The sequence below is a fragment of the Diadema setosum genome, chromosome 15 (genome assembly GCF_964275005.1).
Source record: "Diadema setosum chromosome 15, eeDiaSeto1, whole genome shotgun sequence".
Taxonomy (NCBI): domain Eukaryota; kingdom Metazoa; phylum Echinodermata; class Echinoidea; order Diadematoida; family Diadematidae; genus Diadema; species Diadema setosum.
This window is the reverse complement of record NC_092699.1, coordinates 12,567,909-12,590,232: the sequence shown is the minus strand read 5'-3', so window position 1 is coordinate 12,590,232 and position 22,324 is coordinate 12,567,909. Positions and strand designations below refer to the sequence as shown.

The 22,324-nt window shown below is 38.4% G+C and overlaps 1 protein-coding gene across 1 annotated transcript; it reads right to left on the bottom strand.

Annotated features, from left to right (window-relative positions):
* Positions 1-1,513: 1,513 nt before the first annotated feature.
* Positions 1,514-21,808, bottom strand: LOC140239275 (alpha-enolase-like). Its single transcript, XM_072319147.1, has 14 exons — positions 21,693-21,808; positions 19,778-19,883; positions 15,982-16,077; positions 14,947-15,005; positions 14,520-14,589; positions 13,971-14,104; positions 13,397-13,472; positions 12,766-12,855; positions 11,930-11,986; positions 10,244-10,389; positions 9,602-9,656; positions 5,777-5,978; positions 4,760-4,927; positions 1,514-2,691 (listed from the first exon to the last, which is right to left on the bottom strand). Exons 2-14 carry the CDS (start codon positions 19,863-19,865, stop codon positions 2,622-2,624), a joined length of 1,311 nt encoding a protein of 436 aa, XP_072175248.1. The 5' UTR covers positions 19,866-19,883; positions 21,693-21,808; the 3' UTR covers positions 1,514-2,621.
* Between the last annotated feature and the right edge of the window lie 516 nt (positions 21,809-22,324).

The window sequence follows — 22,324 nt, the reverse complement described above, 5'->3', positions numbered from 1 at the left end:
TTTAACACTATATTGGTTTCAAGAGGGTGACGAAGAAAAGAACGAAGGGGAGCTGGAGGAGGAGGAAGAGGACAAGAAAAAGGAGAAAGAAAAGAAAGAAAGAACAGTAGTAGTGGTAGTAATGGTGATACATTTGCTCCTGTTCAGGTCTCATTTTCTCCAAGGAATTACGATTAGGATTAGGGTTGTTATCGGGTGTTGGGTTTAGTTTGATACGACGATTAGGATGAGTTAGGGTCATGTTCGTGGGTAGGTTGTATGTTTGGCTTTACATGCAGATATTTTCATGGGAGCAATTGTCGCAGGAGCAAATGTCATGGAACGGGTAGTGATAGTGATAGTTGTAGTAGAACGAGTGTGAGGATAGGATAGTACATGACATGTAGTAGCAGCTGCAGTAGTTGTACATATTTGATTGTGAATCTGTTTCTTTTTGTTGGGAAGATGTGTAACTATATGGGGAAGGGGGAAATAGTTATGAGCTACTTTGTAGCTCACAGTTAGCAATGGTTTGTAATGACTTATAGAACAAAACCTTGCCATACTGAGATTAATCATTAATTAGAACAGATGTAAACAACCAAGCAGAAAGTGGTATTTTCATATACTCAAGTACATGTAAGTATATATTCCTCAGGCACGAATATATACATATATATATATATATGCATGTATCATATAGCTTTCATGAAGACCTATCCCATTTCTAAAACACCTCAGGTGCAAGTCAGCTTTAAAGGGACTGTACAAAACTGGTTGAGGTGGGGATTAATGTTTTGAACATTCCAAAGTGAGATAATGAAAAACCTCTTATAAAATATGAAAGAGCATGTAAATTTAAGAAGGATTCAACATTTATTTGATGAAAATTGGTTTTAAGTGATAATAATAAAAGGCGACAGGCCACGCCTTTTATTAGGATCTCTTTGTTTCATGCTGTTTTTGGATATCTCAGCCATTTCAAAACCGATTTTCATCAAGTAAACTTTTGATACCCCTTAGAATTGCATGGTCTTTGACATCTCATAGAGTGGTTTCTGAATATCTCGCAAAACGTTAAAAGCTAAATCCTCATCTCAACCAGAACTGTACACACCCTTTAAGAGCAAGTCTGCAATGAATGTAATCTGCACATGCTCAGATTGTAACTGTGAACTGGCTTCTAGAATATTCAAACATCAAGACTTTAACTAACGGAACAACACAGCTAGAAGCCATACTGGTTAATCAGTGGGATGGATTAGCAAAAACTTCACTACCGTGGAACCTTGTTATAAAGAGGACAGATAAAACAAAACCCTCTTCTAACAAGGTAATTTTGCAGGTCTCAACTCCTAATATCTCCTTTGTTTTTGTACCTTGATATAGTGAGAAACCTGTATATGTGTAACAATGTAACTGTCATGATTATTTAGGTCCATGTTTTAATACGGTTCCCCCGAATACCCTTTCAATACGGCTATGGAGAAGGATCAATAAGGACGCTAAATCCCACACAACAGACAAAACAGTCTTTGTTTTCTGTCACCAATCGATCAAGACTTTATTTGTTTGCACATCAAACAAATGTAGCAACATTCTAAAAACACCTGGATCCAAGATCCTCCTTCAAGATTTCTCGTACAATCAAATACTCTGATTTCCCACATCAATCACTTATCATAACTCTACAAAGAAACACCTCCCTATAAATATATCATATACCAAGACATCTCGTTATGAAAGGTAATATCTCTCTGTTTTGGCAATGGTTGGATTACATAGGCTGAATGAGTACAAGGCTTGGAAGGGGTAACGATTCACAATGTTTAAACTATCACAACACTATTACAGAAATATCAGTGATATCACCTGAAGATATACAGAGTGAGTGAATAGATTGTATAGGAATGCAATCACTTATTTCAATTTACTGCATTTACCTATAAAACTGACTTTGTGGCTAAATGAAGAATATTTCTCTGCAAGGCAGCTTCCTTAACATGCTGCACACAAGCAATGCACTGAATTCTTCCATCTATCAAACTGACACAAGCACATCATTTACCTCCAAAGCCATACAGAGGGGAGCTATTCAATATACCCGGTACATAAAAATGATTCTGGCCCTCCAAGACAGCTAATTGCCAGGGATAACTGCACAGTATCACTGGATCACGCTAGAGGGGGCTGTTCACTGCAGATAGACAGTATCTACCCAATGCATGCAATACTGACAACATTAAAAGCACTTCCACCTCAGGTTCCCAATAGAGGGAGCCAGACTTCCTAAATATGATTTCCTCATGCAATTTCTCAATCTATACATATTATATCGTGGGGTTATACTCTGAGCGACACAAATAAATCTCTTGGTGGAGTACTTTAAGTACTTGTATAAATAATAAAAATGGGCATTGGCATGCCAAAATGTACTTTTAGAATTTCATGTCACCTCCCTTGTTACACACCATTTTGGCAATACACAAAATGGGCCTAAAGGGGCTAATTTCTATCTAGTGTAAAGCATACTGTCCTCAAAAACAAAACAAAACAATGAAGATGAGAAGGTATTGTTTTCAGACATCCAGCACTCAGCTCCTGCCCGTCTCTGACCAGGCGCATCACAAGTTTAGCACTGTTTACTGCTTGAGTGGGTGGCGGAATTTCTCTCCAGCAAACACTGCCTTGTCACCTAGCTCCTCTTCAATTCTATGGTGACAGAGAAAATCAATGAAAAGGAAGGAGACAGACATTAAACAGAGGAATAACATTCTTATTTCAATGCATTGCCATCAGGAGTAAAAAACTTCATGATAATGTGTCTAAGATTAAAGGACATGTGGACATTATCAGCTCAGTAGACAAAATTTAAATAAATTGCCCATGTGTATGAGAAATTACACACTCTAGGCCTTGCTTCAGCAGTGTTATGACACATTATTGTAGTTGCTGGTTTAACTTATCTGTATCTTGTTCAGTGCAGCAGCTACAGCTGCAGGCATCTTCAAAACAAAAGTGTTTTGATGTGGAGTAATGGAGATGTTATTTGAGCGAACTCATAAATCATATTTCTCAAATTTGACAAATATGTACAAGAACAAAACAAAAAAACAAACAAACAAAAAAAACTTGACAAAGAACTACAGACCATCATTTCTTCTATTACTAAATCTCTACAGACTAGAATGAATCAGAGATCAAATCTGAGGACAACTGCAGCCAGCAGGATAAAGGTGTCTCAATTTCTACATGTAGCCAAAAAAAAAAAAAAAAAACTGCTGAAAACTGCTTATCCAAAAGTGGTGAGCCAAAGAAGTAAAATGGAGTCAAAAGGAGCCTGAGCTTTCGATCCTAGCAGAATCTTCGTCAGAGGCAATATGACAAACAGGCAGGGAAAGCAATCACAAATAACAAGGACTTCACATAACTTGAAAAATCAGGGACAGACTGGGTACACAGAACAAACAAAACAAAAGGAGAGGGTGGGAGGTCATGGGCAAAGGAGCCCAACAGGTAAAGGGAGGGGGATTACAGCAGGAGGGCGGACAGACAAAAGGCAGAGGAGGGTCAGTGATGATCCCGAGGACCATGGGGGCAACCACTTGAGGAAAATGATGAATAGGGAGGCAACATCAAACAAGATAAGGAACAACAGTGGGATAAAGAAGGAAAAGAGTGAAAGAGCAACAGCAAGGGGAAGGGGGGGGGGGGGGGGGGCTGAGCAATGGCCAAACAGTGAGCCCTAATTAGGTGTACCAAGAGGAGGCAACTAAATGATAGTGAGAGTCAACCAATAAATGCAAATAATCAAACATGTCAAAGTATATATACACAGTTATGATAATAATGATAGAAATGATAATAATGTTAATAACAATGTTATTAACATTATTATTATTATTATTATTATGGGCTTCTTGCCCATGATCTCCTATGCGATCCATGAGATCCTTTTGTTTTCTTTGTTCTGTGTACTCGGCCTGTCCCTGACTTTTCTTGTTGTGTGAAGTCCTTGTGATTGCTTTCCCTGCCCTGTTTGTCATTTTGCGTCTGACGAAGATTCTGCTGGGATCGAAAGCTCAGGCCCCTTTTGACTCCACTTCAATTTCTACATATAAAAATCAGTTATCATCTGAGATAACGGTCATTTGGAATTCACTACCGTCCAGTATTCAAAATTCACAATTTAACAGGTCTTTTAAAAAACAACTCAAAATATTTCTCCTCGCTAAATACTACGTGTAGTTTCACATTTCTTCACACTTGATCCCCCATTTGTCTAATTTACCCAACACTGCGTTGCATTTTCTGTTATTTTTGTGTTTTCCAACTCCTTATAGTCAGGTGATCCCATCACTGCAAGCCCTTGAGGCTTTTACGAGACACCTTTTTCTTTCACTTTACTTCACTTCTCCCCTCTTGTTCTTGTTCTTCTTTTTTTTTAAGTCTGACTTTTTCAAAAGTCTGACTTGGTACTATAGTTTATTGTATGATGACCTATGTTATCCCTTTGTGAATTGTATTGTGAACTATGTTATATTTCGTCTTTTTTAACTGTATATACTGTAAATGTGGAAAGAAATAAAGGAGATTTATAGTCAAAATGAAAATTCAAAGTACACCATATTTGTGTGCTGCCTGCAGTGAAATTTTTACAGAATGGATCAAGTCTTGCTCTATTTCTATTAGCACACGCATGAAAGTTCAAAGATTAGATCAAAGTTAGATCAAGAGTCAGATAAATGTAATTCTGGCATAAAGACAATTGGCTTCTCACCTGAGGATCTGGTTGTACTTAGCCAGCCTCTCTGACCTGCACGGGGCACCGGTCTTGATCTGACCGGTGCAGAGGCCCACAACCAGGTCAGCAATGAAGGTGTCCTCCGTCTCTCCGCTGCGATGGCTGACCATCACTCCCCATCCATTGGACTGGGCCAGCTTGCACCTGTTGAGAAATGACACACAGATGACTTCAGAAAGACATGTTGATTTCTGCTGTGGTAGTACTTGTGTCAATGAGAGAACACACAGTTCATCAAATGACAAGCCCATTGTCTTAATTTCTTTGCAAATTGGTGCCGATGTTCTGAAATGAACTCTCAAAAATTGGTCATTGCATAATCCACTTAATTACAGCTGTATCAAAATGACCTTTGTATTGTGTTATCTGACTACCTTGTCTAACTTCCATTGCTGTCGGTCAAGGTTGGGGGTTACTTGAATACTAATTGCTGATGATACAATGTAAAGCTTGCTAAGCAAGATTGTGCAATGCAGAGGGCCCAACAGGTTAGAGTAAAAGTTACTGAGAAGCAGACAGGGAGATCTACCTCCAAGTCTATGGCTGGGCCATCAAAATGTTCAGTCAGAAATCTCCATTGAAAGGAAAAACTGTGAAGACTCTCGACATGTTTGATACTAAATTTTTTTCTTCCTTCCACTTCTTGGATCCTTGCATCACATCTGAAAGTGTGTGTTTGTGTGTATGTTTTGTGTGTGATAAGAACATGGTGTGCTTATAGTAAAGGGCAGGTGTAAAAATCTCTTTCTCGTCCATTTGATCAATGCCAAGTTTGTTTTTTTTTTTTCCCCACAATATGTACTATTATCAGCAAATTTACCTCGTATAAATCTTATTTTGCGTCCTACTAACAAGCTCTAGTTGCCTCAAAGGGTCCTGGCGTTGATTTGTTAAACATAAATGTACATGTATATTGTTTTGTTGTTATTGTGTACTGAAGGTACTTATTATTTTTTGTGCTGAATAAATTGAATCGAACTGAATGAGACTTACGCTTCGATGGACTCGGTGACGGATCCAATCTGGTTGACCTTCAGCAGTAGGCAGTTACAGGCTCCAACATCCACGGCCCGCTTGATGCGCTTCGGGTTGGTGACGGTCAAGTCATCACCCACAATCTGGATGCTTGTTGCGGCACAGAACTTTGACCACGCGTCCCAGTCGTCCTGGTCAAAGCAATCCTCAATGGAGACCACTATAGAACACAATAATCACAGGACTCCTTACTCAATAAAACAGGGATCTCCTGGCACCAAGATGTCTCTCAAGACTGCATTTCATGATGTAGTTTGACATGTTGGGAGATTTAAGGCAGAATGTAGGAGGAAGAAGTAAACTTATTCCTTGACTTTCCAGCATATGTACAAATGTTCTTCTGAAATATTTGAATTGTTGAAAAAATTGTCTGGTGGTCTTGTCTCATCTATACAGTACCCCCCCCCCCCCCCAAAAAAAAAAAAATACAATCAGATCTCCACATTGATAACTTTCAAAATGTCTTAAACAATCTGAATGATATTTCAGGGTACGAAACTATAACTTCTTACCTACATCTTGCAGAAAACCCCACTCAATTTGGTTAAGTGGTCACAGAGAAATGTGGATTATGGTAAAGCATGTCATGGGTCTGTTCTTCCATGTTTAGCACTTGGATGCTCTTGGTACCCAAATGAATGAAAACATTGTTTGCTCACAGCTGACAGGACAACTAAAAAAACTAGAAATATCACTGAAGGTGATTAATACCCCCGCCCCGTGACGACAGTCTTACCCAAGGAATAATCTTTCCTTGATCTTCTGCCATTTAAATGCCGTTACCATGGCAACGCAGCTTCCGACACGTCCGAAAAATATGTCTTGCACATCTTCCCACCAAGACTATTGTGTGTGCCACATTTCATAAGCTTTTGTCAAAAACTGAGGAAGTAGTTCAATCCACAAGATCTTTCCTTGATCTTCAGCAATTAATATGCCGTTACCATGGCAACGCAGCTTCCGACACGTCCAAAAAATATGTCTGCACATCTTCCCACCAAGACCAATGTGTGTGCCATATTTCATGAGCTTCAGTCGAATACAGAGGAAGTAGTTCAATCCGCAAGATCTTTCCTTGATCTTCTGCCATTTATATGCCGTTACCATGGCAACACAGCTTCCGACACGTCCGAAAAATATGTCTTCCACATCTTCCCACCAAGATCAAGGTGTGTGCCACATTTCATAAGCTTTGGTCAAAAAACTGAGGAAGTAGTTAAATCCGCAAGATCTTTCCTTGATCTTCTGCCATTAATATGCCGTTACCATGGCAACGTACTTTCGGGTACTGTCAAAAAATGCGTCTTGCACATCTACAACCAAAGGCACACATCTGTACCAAGTTTCATGGAAATTGGGCAAAAACTGAGGAAGTAGTTGTGCAACACAAAATTTTCCATCATTTTGGCTCATAATATGTGAGCTGTTACCATGGCAACATACTTTTTGTCACTGTCAAGAAATGTGTCATGCTGACCTATATCCTAAGACAAACATTCAATATGAATTCCATGAGAATTGGAAGAACACTGATGAAGCAGTTTTGCCATGAAGCATTTTGCTCTATATTTTACCAATAACATGCCGTTACCATGGCAATGCACCTTTTGCCACTGCGGAAATATGTGTCTTGCACATAAACATATTCAGATGAACATCTGTACCTAATTTCATAAAAATTGATCAAAAACTGTGGGAGGAGTTCGCGACGCAAGATTTGTACCCATTTTTGCCCATAATATGCCGTTACCATGGCAACGTACTTTTGGGTACTGTCAAAAAATACGTCTTGCACATCTACAACCCAAGGCACACATCTGTGCCAAGTTTTATGGGAATCGGTTGAAAACTGAGGAAGTAGTTCGCGACGCAAGATTTGCAACGGACCGACCGCCCGACCGACCGCCCGACCACCCGCTGATTCCTATATACCCCCTTCAAACTTCGTTTGGCGGGAGTATAATGAATTCAAATTCTGTGCATGATATACAGTGATATGTAAATATTACATGAGGTAATATTTTAGTATCTTTCCTTTAATCATTCACTTTTTCACACTTTACCAATGCTTGCAAACTCAACGAAAATCTTATTTATTTTTATTGTCACTAATTATTCACTTTGTTAGTTAAAAATGAACAGATACAAGCAATCAATCTTGCTAAAGATATAGTTTTGTGTGAGAACATAATGAATAACTACGTATTTGTAAGGTGTGAACACAATGGACAAAACTTGGAGGGATGGGATTCCCGACATGCTCTAGAAAGATCCAAGTTTCTCAGTGACCACTGAAGCAAACTGACTGGGGTTTTCTGTAAGATGTAGGTAATAAGTCAGAGTTTCATACCTTGAAATTGCATTTTGATTGATTCGCTATTTTAAAAGTTATCATTGCAAAAAATCTGATTGTGTAATTTGTATTGTTGACATACTGTATGCTATGTAGTGGTTATATGTGACCGTGCATCACAAAACCAACAAAAAGTCGCACCCCTTGGTATTAGGTGAGGACTCAAAAAAGGTGAAATGGGTCAACCAGGACAATCTTGAGTTTTTCATATTTTCCGAAAGAGCTATCCTTCTTCTATGTTATTCCTAAGTATGGGATCACAAAATGAATGGGAAAGTGTGTTTTCAGCAGTTTTTCTACAACCCTTTTTTTTTGTAAAGTAGTGAGATCAAGTATGTCTTAGAGGCCCCATTTCATTTCTTGAAAATCTGTTGCACACTCTTCACTTTCAATTCTAATAACTTTTGAGAGGATAATGCTACTGCTCTGAAAGTTGGTATTAATCATGAACAGAATATGTTAATAGGGCATGCCTAATTTCAGCTTAATCTGATAATCCCTTCATTGTTGTTGCTCCAGTGGTATACATTGTATTTTTTTGTCCCGTTCATCGCACAGCTAGCACGGTTTAGTAAAGATTAAGCACTTGAATAGACCCTATACTTCAAAGCCTCTTTTCTCAGTTCACACTTTTCCAGAGTGTGTGCTTTCTTTCCAGCATTTAGATAGGTGAGGAGAGTCCGTTTGAATTGAGTTATACATCATTTTACAGCTTCGAGTCTGCTCTTTCAGAATCTGCCATTAACTAAAAATCCATTCTGGCGACTTTTTGTTGATTTTGTGATGCAGGGTCACATATATAACGATGGATGCATCAGATATCCTTTGATGTTGTGATGAGCCCACAGTAAGAGCCATCATTGTGCTCTGCAAGACCACTACTTTGACCATTATGAAGTCCAAGAGAAGATGATATGTATTTGGTCACAGCAGTACATTTAGCATGAAAGAAACCTGGGACTGGTTGCACACCAAAAACCTCTTATACCAACCATGGGCTTCACTACATTGACATGTCTAGGGATGATCTAAATTCAGTGCCGAAATTGACAAATCCGCTGCCATCACGGTACTCAGGCATTCTGAAGTTCATTACAGTCACTGTCACCTACATCACTCACATTTAATCTCTTTTACACAATCAAATGTTTTCATACATAGTCTTTGCCATCGAGGAAAGATAAGGTTCAATCAGTTATTCCAAAGAAACATAATCACGACTGTTTCTTTTCCAATGTCCAGCATACACCAGGTTTGTGCTTTATCTTACAGCTTGATTCCCTCTAGTTTTGCTCTTGCTTTATGAGTCTTAATTTCTGTATTGCAGTCAAGATTGATGCCCTTTGAAGTTTTGTCACCCAGGGTGGCAAAATACTTGTGACTTGCATTGTGATCTATTTGGGTCCAACAGAAAAGAATCGTCACAATACCTGGGTAGTCCTTGATGAAACCTTGGTAGACATCGGCCAGCTGATCTGAGCTGATCTGTGAAATATACAAAAGCAATATAGGCACTCCATGGTCACATACAAACTCAAAAGCATGCATCCCATCTTAATATGAGTAGTATTCTACATAAAATCAGCATTTTGATTTGTAATAATTTGTAATTCATAACCAAGGTACAAAAAAGAAAGCGTGTGCATGCACAACAGGGGAAAAATACTTACTCATGAAATATGAACAGCACCGATCTACAAGTGACAACAAAATATGGTCTATACAATGACTGGTAAAGCTAACAAAACTCATCTGTTCTCCAAGAGGATGTATTTCAACTGAAAATCACTCTTCAAAAAAAAAATACAAAAATAAAATTATATCCTTGTATTTAACAATACTGTTTAACTCTTACTTTGTGATTTTGCATTCCTCATCTTATCTCAAAGACATCCCCCCCCCCTTGCAATAAGACTATTAGCCTCCCACAAAATAATGTTGATTTTTTTTTTTTAAGGTATGGTCTAATTGTGTGGTTACACACAACATATCACCACACACATGGATAGGCTTAGAAGAAAAAGAAGAAGAAAGAAGAAAAAGAGTCAACAACAACAAGAACAAATACTCACAAATTTACTGGGGTCGCTGTTGGGGTTCTTGAAGTCGAGGTCATACTTGCCATCGCGGTGGAATTCTGATGCGGCCACATCCATGCCAATCTTGATTTTTCCTGTGTAGCCAGCTGCTTCAATGGCTACCATGATCAAATTCAGAGCTATAGAGAAAGAAGAGAAAATATGAAAAATAAAGCAAAAAGCAGGATAAAACTATTAATTCTTAAATAACAAATACCTCCAAAAACAAGATGCATATGACAGGCTGTGAACAGCATTTAACATTATCTGCTCTAGCGAAAAACTTGATAAAAATTCCCTGCTTATCATGGATTTCGAAGACGTTTCGTGTGATTATTCCGCAACGCGTGATGCTCTTGTCGCGACGTTGTATGACTTTTTTCTTTCAAGTATCGCGCAACTTTTGAGACCAAATTTGTCGCTCCCGGGCATACCATTTTGAAGCCATGCCCCTTTGAAAAAAATTTGTCATCCCAAAAATTGCTCAAAAACATGATTTTGTGTACAAATCCAACGTAAATTGTGTTTTTGCAATTAATTCACATAAAAATGAAAGTATTTACTTTCAATGGCTGATGATTTATTTTAGCCTGATTATGCTTTAAAAAGTTTCTGTGACAAATTTTGACTAAAAACCCCCAACAAAAACAAAAAGTAAAAAACAAAGAAATACACAAGAAATTCAATAACCAATGAAATACATGAGAAAGAATTATGAAGCCGAATTTTTGCTTCAATATTATTGTTGAGGATATTGAAAAGAATATGTTCACCAAAATTAGATGTTTTGGAGCTTTATATTTTTTTTTTATTTATAGGCAAAAAAAATATTTTTGCATAAATTAATATAAAATATATAAATTAAAATGTGAAAAATCTAACTATACAGTCTTGTATATTACATTGGCCTCTACCTTAGTGCAAATTTTTGCAAGGATCGCGCGATTCACGACCGAGATTTGAAGGGGAGGCCAAAAAGGCCCCCCCACCTCCCCTCCCCCTGGTGGTTTCAAGTCCCTCAAAAAACCTGATGGGATTAGGGTTAACACACTATATTGCCAACAAATTCCTCATTATGATATTCTTCCAGATTTTTTTAGTTTTGTTACAAACACATGAATGCATCCTTCTTGATACATGTCTTTTATCACTCCTGCTTACTTCAGAACTGTAAGATATATTTGCCCCTTTCCAATATACCACAGTGTAGGCCTATGATGTATATTTTGCTTTTAGTTTAGTTTTTTATTTTTGCTAATTTCGGGAGTTGGGTGCCATTCGAGAATTCTGACCTTGACATGAATGCAATGTGCATGAGTACACTTTCCCTTCTTTACAGATAGCGAATATAATCTCTCCAAAATTGTCAATAAGTCCTGATCCGTGAAAAATTAGACTCCCTCGATATATATCATATTTCTTTTTAGCATTCTCTTACTTTGAATGAAAATGACACGTCGACCACTGTGTACTATGTTTGTATTTCTTTTTGGGTATATCCAAGCTGGACATTCTGTATTATCATATTTTGTTAATTTTATGTATTTTCCATCGAGAAATACAAAAATAAAATTGAAATTGAAATAAAATTGAAATATAGTGTTAACGGTACATTCTTCATTGTAATACCACTGTTGAGTTCACATGATGTTGCAGAAAATAATACTGTTTGCTTCTCACCTTCTTTGTTTTCCAGGATGTTTGGAGCGAAGCCTCCCTCATCTCCAACATTTGTGGCTACATGGCAGAAGATATATTGCAGACACATTGTGACATACAATACACAAATCTCACATTAGCTTGGAGCACAGGTTACATTAAGATTTCATGCTAGAAAATGTTGACTTGATACCAGTTATTTTTCAGTACTAGGTACATTTCATTCTTACGACTACATCACAAAAAAAAAAAAAAAAAAAAATTCAAAAGTAAACTTTTAATTACTTACAAAATTCCAAAGTAAAGCTTTTAATTAATTACAAAATTCCCATGTAAAACTTTTAATTAATTACAAAATTCCAAAGTAACACTTTAAATTAATTACAAAATTCCAAAGTACTACTTTGAATTCATTATGAAATAGAATCAGATATAAAACCACAACATGTAACAACTATCGTGGAACATAAACATATTACTCATATTTTCATGTAAGCATAAAATGTAAAATCTCTGCAGTAAGCAAATTTTCCTTGCATGAAATTTTTGCGAATGGGAGCTGGCAGCCTTTTTTGCGCCATGAAATTTTCGCAAATTGCTACTTATCATTCAATACATAGAGTGTACACAAGAACTTTTACATGCAATCTAAATTTCATGTATCTTGGCTCTGTGAAATTCGCTATTTCTGAAATCAAAATGCACACAAAAATTTCTGGTTCTACAGTATGTGAAACTATAAGCAAATGATGAACAGAAAAGGCAGTTGATTTCTCGACCATGAAAATTGATGTGACCACATCAACAACATACTGCACAATATATTTGGGTACAGTGTATGACATATGAGCACCTACCATCTTGACCATACTTCTTCTTGATGACTGCCTTGAGGTTCTGATAAATCTCCGCTCCCATGCGCATAGCTTCACGGAAGGAGCTTGCTCCTGTCAAAGGAAAGAGAGCCAGAAATTCAATAAATAAAATCATGCATCACAAAATAAAGACAACCACAAGCAAGCATGCATGAAGGCTACTATGGCAATGGATGTAGTGGGAGTATGTAGCACAGTGATGCATGTCAGCACAGCGACATACACTGTACACCAGCAATACATTTGAATCTATGTTAAAACATAAACATGCAAGATCACAAGGATATTTAATCCATTCCATGCTGATGACTGAGGAAAGCTGCTTGTATCATCACAACGAATTCAGTACTTTGGTATGCTCACTCAAGTTGCTACCAGTTCTGTTTTTGAACTGCTTTCTAGCCGTCCTCTCGTACTTTCTTGTACTGTAAACCACAACAGGAGTTCACAGGGGTTGCAATAAAGACAGGACTCTATTCTCTGAGATAGTCATATGAGAATGCTTGAATTTATATATCATTTACATAAACAGCATTAACTAGCTTGAGCAACTCCTCAGCTTGGTGCATGGAAACAATTAATCTGAAAAAGGGTAACATACAAATGTTCTTACCTGTTGGAAGCAGCATGAATTCCTGCATGGCGAGTTTGTTGCCAGCATGGCTACCTCCATTGATGACATTGAATGCCTGGAACAAAGAGACATAACAAACTAACAACCTTGACATCACAAGGTACTGTAAGGACAGAGCACTGTCATTGTGCAATTACCTTTGAAACAAATAACCTTGCAATCCCAACATACTCAATTTGTTGTCATTGTTTAATCCATATTACTTGGTTTATTTTCTATTAGTTATACACAATTTATGTTAACGTATGAAATACATGAAAAGTCATGGGTATGTAAACTGATTTGAACTGTGCCTGATTGTATAAATGTCTTCAACTGTAATGTTACACACAGTTAATCCTTTCCTACACAGTTCTGACATTTCCATGGGCTTTGCACAGGACTGAGGAAGTTCTCTTGCATATTAGGGTAAGTTTTGAATGATATACATACAAGCTCATCTACTCAGCCCAAGCTGCTCCATCAAGCTCTTTCCACAAACCACTTTAGGAATACACATAGTTCTTTCTCCAATATTTCACACAGTTTTAGTACTCTACGAGCATGTCATTACCGGGCATGGCAGGATGACGGTGCTGTTTCCAGCCAGGTCAGCGATGTGGCGGTAGAGGGGAACTCCCTTGTGAGCAGCCCCGGCCTTGCAGACAGCCAGTGACACTCCTAGGATGGCATTGGCCCCAAGCTTAGCTGGAAAGAGACATACCAAACACATAACTTATCACAGGCTCATAATTCATAACTCATTTAAGAAAAGAGAATCTCATCAACTTATTCTGGACAATTTTCTTCTGGAATGTTTCATACCCCGCTGTAAAATCCTTTTCAATGGCTAAAGCCACTACTTCATTACAGAAACTCATAAACTTCTTCACCTTCATGGCTAAAAAACAATACATAATACATAAATCTGTGTTTAAAAAAAAAAAAAGTATCTTCTCACCCACATATCTTTCAGAAGCAAATGAAAAACAAAAGTTCACCAGTGCACTTCAGGTGCACATGACATGTGACTATGAAAGTATATTGTAAGTATAATCTTTGTTCTTTTACATCATAAATCATAGTCATATTCTGGGTTTACTAGGGGTTTCATAAAACTCACTTTTGTTGTCTGTGCCATCAAGTTCAAGCATTACTTTATCAATCTCCTCCTGCTTTGTGACATCCACTCCCTGAAAAGAAAAAACACCATACAGCAATGATTCCCTAAACTTTCCTTGTTTCTTAAAATCTACACACACACACACACACACACAAACATACACACAAGCAACCAAACAAACAGACATATATTTGAAAAGAGACACATCTTCCACAGGACCTGCAAAATGACAAATATAATTAATGCATCAACATTTCTCTGAAAATAGGCAAAAGTGTGTACTTTCAGAATATCATTCTATGGTTTGAACTGCTTTCAATACTGCAAGGAATTGAACTGGCAGCTTGACAAACAGGAATATGGTATCGTATCACATGCACAGTGTGGTGAGAGTAGAAAAAAAAGAAGATGTCTACCATAAACTAACCTTGGAGATGAGAGCAGGAGCGATGACATCATTGATGTTACCGATGGCCTTCAAGACACCTGCAAAATATTGAAAGGGAGGACCAGTCAAAGGATTGTGTGTTGTGTGTGAAGATGTATGCATGCGCAATCAACGATCATATGAATATGTGCCCACAGACACTGTCCTTCCTGATGGACATACAGTTTGTACCTTACAGAATACTAAAATTTTGTTTCTACATATTAGCTTATTGTTCTTTTCAATAAAACCCGATATCTAGACAATGCAAATGCACACTCCCAATCTCCTAACACATAACACTAGACTCCTATAACTGATGATTCGAATAAGAGGTGGTTGTACAGTAGGCAATTACCAAATATCTCATAAAGCAGACATACAAACCTCTGTGCATTACATTGTAACTGCCTATCATTTGAAATATATGTACAATATCACAAAACACAGTCACTGCCTAATCTCTTGTACTGTAAAAAGGTTATTTTTGCGAGAGTAATTTTTCACACTCGGCTGGGGTAAGATGAATTTTGCATTATTTTCAATTCCACAGAATGAAGACATTAATTAATGGACCATGTGACATGCAAAAATATTCCTGTGTTTTCATTTTCCTGCGCTGGTTTCTGGTCGCACAAATGCACAAAAATTTCCACTCTTCTTTTTTTTTTTTTTTTTTTGAACACATTTTATTGTCAGACAATGAATGAAGTGACAGTCACACCAGCCTACTCAACAGAATGGAAGTCAGATGCAAACACAGCTACCCACTTCTGACAACCCCCTGAGAGGGGTCTAGGGCAATTACCCCCTGGGCAATTTCCTCAGACCTTCACCTGGCCCTAATCCTAATCCTGAACCTAATCCTAACCCTAACCCAAACTCCTACTCTAAACCTAACTCTAATCCCTAATCTTTACTCTAACCTTACCACTAACCAGTATTTAGCAGGGGATGGGGGGGGGGGGGGGTAATTGCCCTCTGGGGGTAATTGCCCGGATACACCCTGAAAGAGTGAAAGTGGAGGATCCTTACCCTTGCCAAGGAACCTGCTCTTGTCCTTGTCTCTCAGTTCCAGGGCCTCATAGATTCCTGTGGAAGCACCGCTGGGCACAGCAGCTCTGAAGGTTCCTGGTCATAGTAACAAGCAACAACAACTTGACATAAAACAATGCCTCCGGCACCACTTCATGGCAGAGGCATAGAAAGAAGCAGTTTTGACAATGAATGTTTCTAGTACGAATGCAAACATAATCTCTAAAGAATCTGCAACCCCATCAAATGGTGATTGAGTGCTAAAAAAAAAAATAATAATAAAAGAAGAATTTTCCCTCAAGTTTGTCATTCTCAGCTTTCCTTATTTCACGAAATGCCATCTAAATATTGTATTGTGTATATTAGAGAATTATAGATTGTAACAGTGTGTATGCTACTTTGATATGTTACTCCTAATCAGGAAAATATACCACACGTATGAGCTTACACCAACTGGAAAAGCAAGACAAGAGGGCAAATCTTTTTTACCCATCTTTATGTGATTATCGCCTCTTCCCAATGCATCAAGTTTGGAATTCATTTCTAGATGAATCATATTATCAGTATTACAATTGAGTGATGCCCTTCAATGTATGTCATTTTGAGTTCAGACCCACTTTGGATTTTCTCTTGAGGGCTTGAATGCAGCCATAAACTGTGGATCAATTTGACAGGACAAATGTGCAAAATTTGTTTTGCGGTTGCGCACTTTGGGGCAGTGTGCCATCACATAAACACTGGACAACCTCCTCCTCTGCATGTGTACATGGTATGTCATGTGAACATGCCCTAGAGAAAATGTTGCAGGGTCATGCCATATTTACATTCATTTGTTATAAGAGCCACAGCTAAAGTCAGTTCTAAAGTAGACGGAAATATGTGATATTATGAAAATATGTTGTACATGTCATTCTAGAATTTAACCATAAATCTTGGAGGAAGCTAAGTGGACTTAGCAAGGAAGTTACATGTACTACTGTGCAGGAAATCCTTCACATTATGCCTCTGCCCAATCCCGCCCACTCCTCCTTACTAAATTCCTCCCTTTAAAAAACAAAAGGGTGAGCGTTTTATAATAAAGCTAGCAAAGGACAGGGAAACTGCACGCACAGTGGCTATTATAACTTGCAGAGGTATGTGTGAAGAAAAGGGGGTACAAGATTCTAGACTCAAGGGTCCTCAGATTGCATAACTAGAGTCACCAGTGCATCTTCCATTTCAAAAGATTATTATGCAATCAGCGAGTGTTTTTTTTTTTTTTTTTTTTTTCTGCACAAAGACCTGAAAGGGCCCTGGAAGTAGAATAGGCTCTTTTGGGAGCAAGAATATTCCTGAAATTGTTTATAAATAAAAAGCCTGGCATTCAGGCTCCTATTCAATACTGTATAAATGGATCAATATAAGAGTGTGCTGAGAGACCCAAGACATGCCTCTTTGACATGAATGGAATTTACAGACAGGTTCATAACACGGCCAGTACACTCTTCATCAAGTCCCTACACTGTCCTCTTTGCACCATGAAGCCTTTAATGTTGCTTCATATTCTAGAAGAGCTACAAGTACACTGCATGATGAAAGCACTGAGGGTGTGGCCATACATCACATTATGTATGAAAAATAGATACAAATCTTTTCTTTTTATCAAATTATTTTCCCCTTCCTTATGGATCACCTTTTAAATACAATGGCAGTGACATGCAGAAGCTATTCTGTCAAACTTGAAGGGTCACATTGAATTATACAATGTAGATTTAGTTTCCTGTGTCTCCAAGATCCTTTATCCATTCATGCATGCATTCAAGAACTTATTGAAGTGTAGACATGGCACTTGTGCCGCCTATTAACTGAAACAATACTATAGGCTTACATAGCAGGAAGGAGGTCAGGTGTGGCAGGGGAGTCCCCACCCCTCCCACATGAGAGAGATTTTGCATTTTGAATGAATCCCGAGTATACTCAGGCAAGTGTCTATGGGAAATGCTATTGTAGCAAAAGCCTGTCATCAGCCTGTCCTCAACAGGCTCAGAGTTGAAATGAAAATATCTTGCATGATACACATTTATGATGGAACATCTGGAAAATTGTAAATCAATGAGGTGTATTAAATCTATGGATAGGAACCAAGTGGGGAGAAGAGTGAAAGAGGATACAAGTATGACACTCCCACATAGGGGAACTTTTGAATTTGTTGGAATGGAAGAACTTATATATCTGGTGCACACTTTTTGATGAAATATGCTTACAGAATTCCTCAAAAGGGTACTGATTCATATTGTATGGAAGGACCTAACAGAGGAGGATGTTCCCCTCCCACTAGAGGAACCTTAATTGCATTTTAGAATTCAAATGAAAACATCTTGTGAACACATTTTTGATGGAATTTGGGAGATTGTCAATCCAAAAAGTGGACTGAATCTATGGAGAGGAACCAAGCTGGAAAATAAGGGTTAACATTAATTGAAAGGAGAAATCCCCTCCCACACAAGGGAACTTCAGCATTTTTTGAACTGAAGTTGCAGATCTTGTGCACACTTTTGATGAAATATTTGGAAATCTGTCAATCTTATTTCAAAGTGTATGAAGTCCATGGAAAAGGACCGAAGAGGGGAGGACGTAGGAGAGGGTATCCCCCACCTATGCAAGGGATATTTTGCATTTTCAGAATTAAAATTCAACAATTTGGTGCACATTTTGGATGCAATATTGGACCATTCCCATTAAAAAAAGTGCTTATAAAATTGTCCTCATCTTGAGAATTGGGGGGGGGGGGGGCAATATGCTTGGCCCCCCCCCCCCCAAAAAAAAAAAAAAATCATGGGGTGTTTTTAATACTGCAGATGTATTGTGAATAGCGTCACCTTGTGGTCCAATATAGAAACACATACTGTACTAGTATACTGGTAGTACGTATGAAAGGGGAGACAAGACAGAGCCAAGAAAGAGGGGAGGAAATATGACCCGGAGGAGGCATACAATTTTTTCAACCTACTATTCCATCCTTTTCTATTTTGTTCTACTTCTTGTACCCCGAATTACTACCATGTACAATTTGAACATCAGTTTGATGAGGGGAGCAAGTCACACACTATCATTTGGTGATCATGGAAATGATTGGACAGTTTAAGAATTGTTACTAATAGTCTTTGCAGCATTGGAGTCAATATAGAAAGGTCATAAATCCAAATGGATGGCAGTGACTCGCTGCAAGTTTGTGAGTACTATCTAGAGTACATATGATATGAATGGAAGTGGAAATCGGGAGACGAAAGAGTTAGCGTGAAAAGAATATAGCCTGTAAAGCCTGGGTATCATAGCAGGATACAGTTTAGCCACTAGCCAGCAGCTACAGGGGGTTCAGTTGATAATGAATCAGTTGAAAATGATTTCCTTCCCCACCCCCCCAAAAAAAATAATAATAATAAATAAAAAAACAAACAAATAATAATAATAAATTCATAAACAAATAAATTTGAATGTATAAAACAAAATCATGGGGGGGGGGGGGGCAACTTAACATTCATCCCCAAATGGACACACCTGCCAACAAGCAAAGTCTTCAAATGGATTGTCAAACATCAGGTCAAAGCAGTACAGAACTCTATCAATAAGGCAATTGGTGACAAATGCACAAGCGTCAAACAAACTCATCAAATGCATATATAGCCTACATAGTCACTTGTACACAAATGTTATGCATACTGTATTTTCTGCATGCATTTATAACATAATCCACAAAATGAAAAGTAAAAAGAAGAAAACAAAGTCAATCAAAAATGTCAGTGCAATGGAAACATACCCTGTGCAGTAGTGAGGTCTACCTCAACAGTTGGGTTGCCACGGCTGTCAAAGATTTCACGGGCTACAATCTTGGAGATCCCCGACATGGTGATATGTGTTCAAGACTGCCGGCAAAATATAAAAAAGGTGAAATTTTATGAGTTCTACTACACTTTTCATACACTGCCCTGCACAATACTTTGCTCTATTTGTGCAAGTAAGTACACACAACATGAACTGACAAAGAAGTCAGTGCTGTCCCTCGGATAGGACATAAAATGGAGGTCCCGTGTATGAGAGAGCAACAACTCATGCACGTAAAAGATCCCGCTTCATTCATTCATCGCAAAGAGCAGGGTGTTTAACCCGGTGAAGTGGTCCCACCTCACATCCAACTGGACCCCATGGAAGACCAGCTTAACGTAGCTGAATATGGGCTATCCAGCCATCTTGTCAGATGGAAAATGAACAAACAAACAAGTACAGTCTGTATGAAGTGGTGTTGGTGTCATCATAATCATGTCTTTTGATGACAGTTCAAGGCTTGGCGTTGTAGTCAAAGACTAAAAGAAACACAATAAATATCTACCGTAATGATTTATAGTGTGAATCATATCCATGTACATGATGTGTCTACACTCTACCTTGACCGAAAGATCGATCTGTATCTGGTCATCAGGGATACTGAATTACTGTAATAAAAGTAAAACACAATATTTTCGTGGCATAAAATTTTCCCGAGTTGCCTCTAACAATATAACATTCAATGCATATCTACAAATGTAGATCTAGTGTAAACACGAACTTCCGCATGCATTTTAATTTCGCAAATCTTGGCTCTCGCAAAGTTAAAATGAACACGAGCATTCGTTTTCCACCTTTAAAAAGTGGAAATTTTCGCGGTGTTGAAATTTTTGCACATTTTCGCACAACCAGAAGCTAGCACGGAAATAAAAGCACGCAGATATTTTTGCATGCCATAGGATCTATTCCAGTAATTGATGTCTTGTTTCTGTGGAATTAAAACATGCGAAGCTCTTCTTTTTATCCACTTTTTAGTTTTAGGTCATACAAGGCCGCAAGGTTCTGTATGTTCCACGTGTGGCTTCACGGAATCCCCTCTTTATTATGGAGAACTGTAAATGTCAAAAAATGACCAAAAATAAAAACTTCTCCAGACAGATGGATTTTTCTGTCTACACTCTACATCATTGCTAATGCTTTACTGTAGCTGTGTAAAGACTGTTTGACCTAAGATGGTCAAAGATCACCGGCAGTGGCCAGTGCCAGCAAGGCCAAGGCAAGGGCAAGTGCAGTACCGGTGGCACCATGTCCATGATTGATGCTCATGAATGCATGATGTGATGTCATTTTCTTGCTAATCTACAGTACCCTGATTGTGCTTCTTGCTGAAGTGTGGAATGGGAAGGGGTGGTCATTACTTGTTGCAACGAAGAAGTTGTGATGACGGTACAGCTTGTTCACGCATTCTATCTGGGATCAATAATGTATTCATTAAATTTGAGTTGATCGCGATGGACCCCATCTTGTACGTGCAGCATGCAGCAGTAGCCATCTCGGCTGCCCTAGGCCCTACGTCCATGCCTGCCCTGCCCTGCGAATCCGTGTCAGGATGCACGCACACGATGCATGGCAAAAAGCTGCTGGACTCGGCTCGGCATCCGTACCTCAACCCTGGATGAGGTTATGTGGCCGCACGCACAACCTCGCTGGTGATGACACAAGCGTCTGCTGCATTCATGCACGTAGACCTTTATGCATACCGGTATATTATTTCCGGAATATTCGCTGCTCATCAGTTATTTCAAGTCATAGAAAGCCATTACTAAGAAATCCTATAAGCGCTTGTAATGAAATACTGGTCTTCGGTTATTGCTACTGAACCTGAGAAAATAACCAATTTCTCTACTTACAGCAAGATAGCAGAAATTCTGGTGAAATAGAGCGAACCTTTACCAGTGCCAGTGTTGCAGTGTGGTGTCCGTGTCTGCTAGCGCGCTGGTCTTGCGTCCAGTCCACGAACGCTTCACGATCGCGATTTACTTGTGCACCCACACTCTTCACACGATCACCTCAGCGGCTGCTGAACCCATGCAAATCAGGGGCTTATGCAAATTATGAGGTTGAAAGTTCATCCTATTAGACATTTCGGTCTCGTTTTGATTTTTCTTTTAGTATAGTAAAAGGAAATATTTCTATTACAAATTTTATCTTAATAGTGCAAATCTACTATTTTATGATTATTTATATGGAAATGATACTTATGAATAATTTTCAATACAACTAATTTACGTGTAGTCTGAAAATATACAGAGTGAGCCTATTCAACGTGGAACTGCGTTACCGGTGAGAGAGTTGCGTTATACGTTGGGTGTACGAGAAAAGCAATTCGCCCTAAGGCAATTCGCCTTTTGCCAACAACAACAATGAATAACTTGTCAACAACTCTCGTGCGGACATTATTTTGATGATTCAATATTGTTTATTTGTAATTCATTATCTTTTTGTATTATTTTAGTGACATCCTTCTCATTCCTGGTTTCGT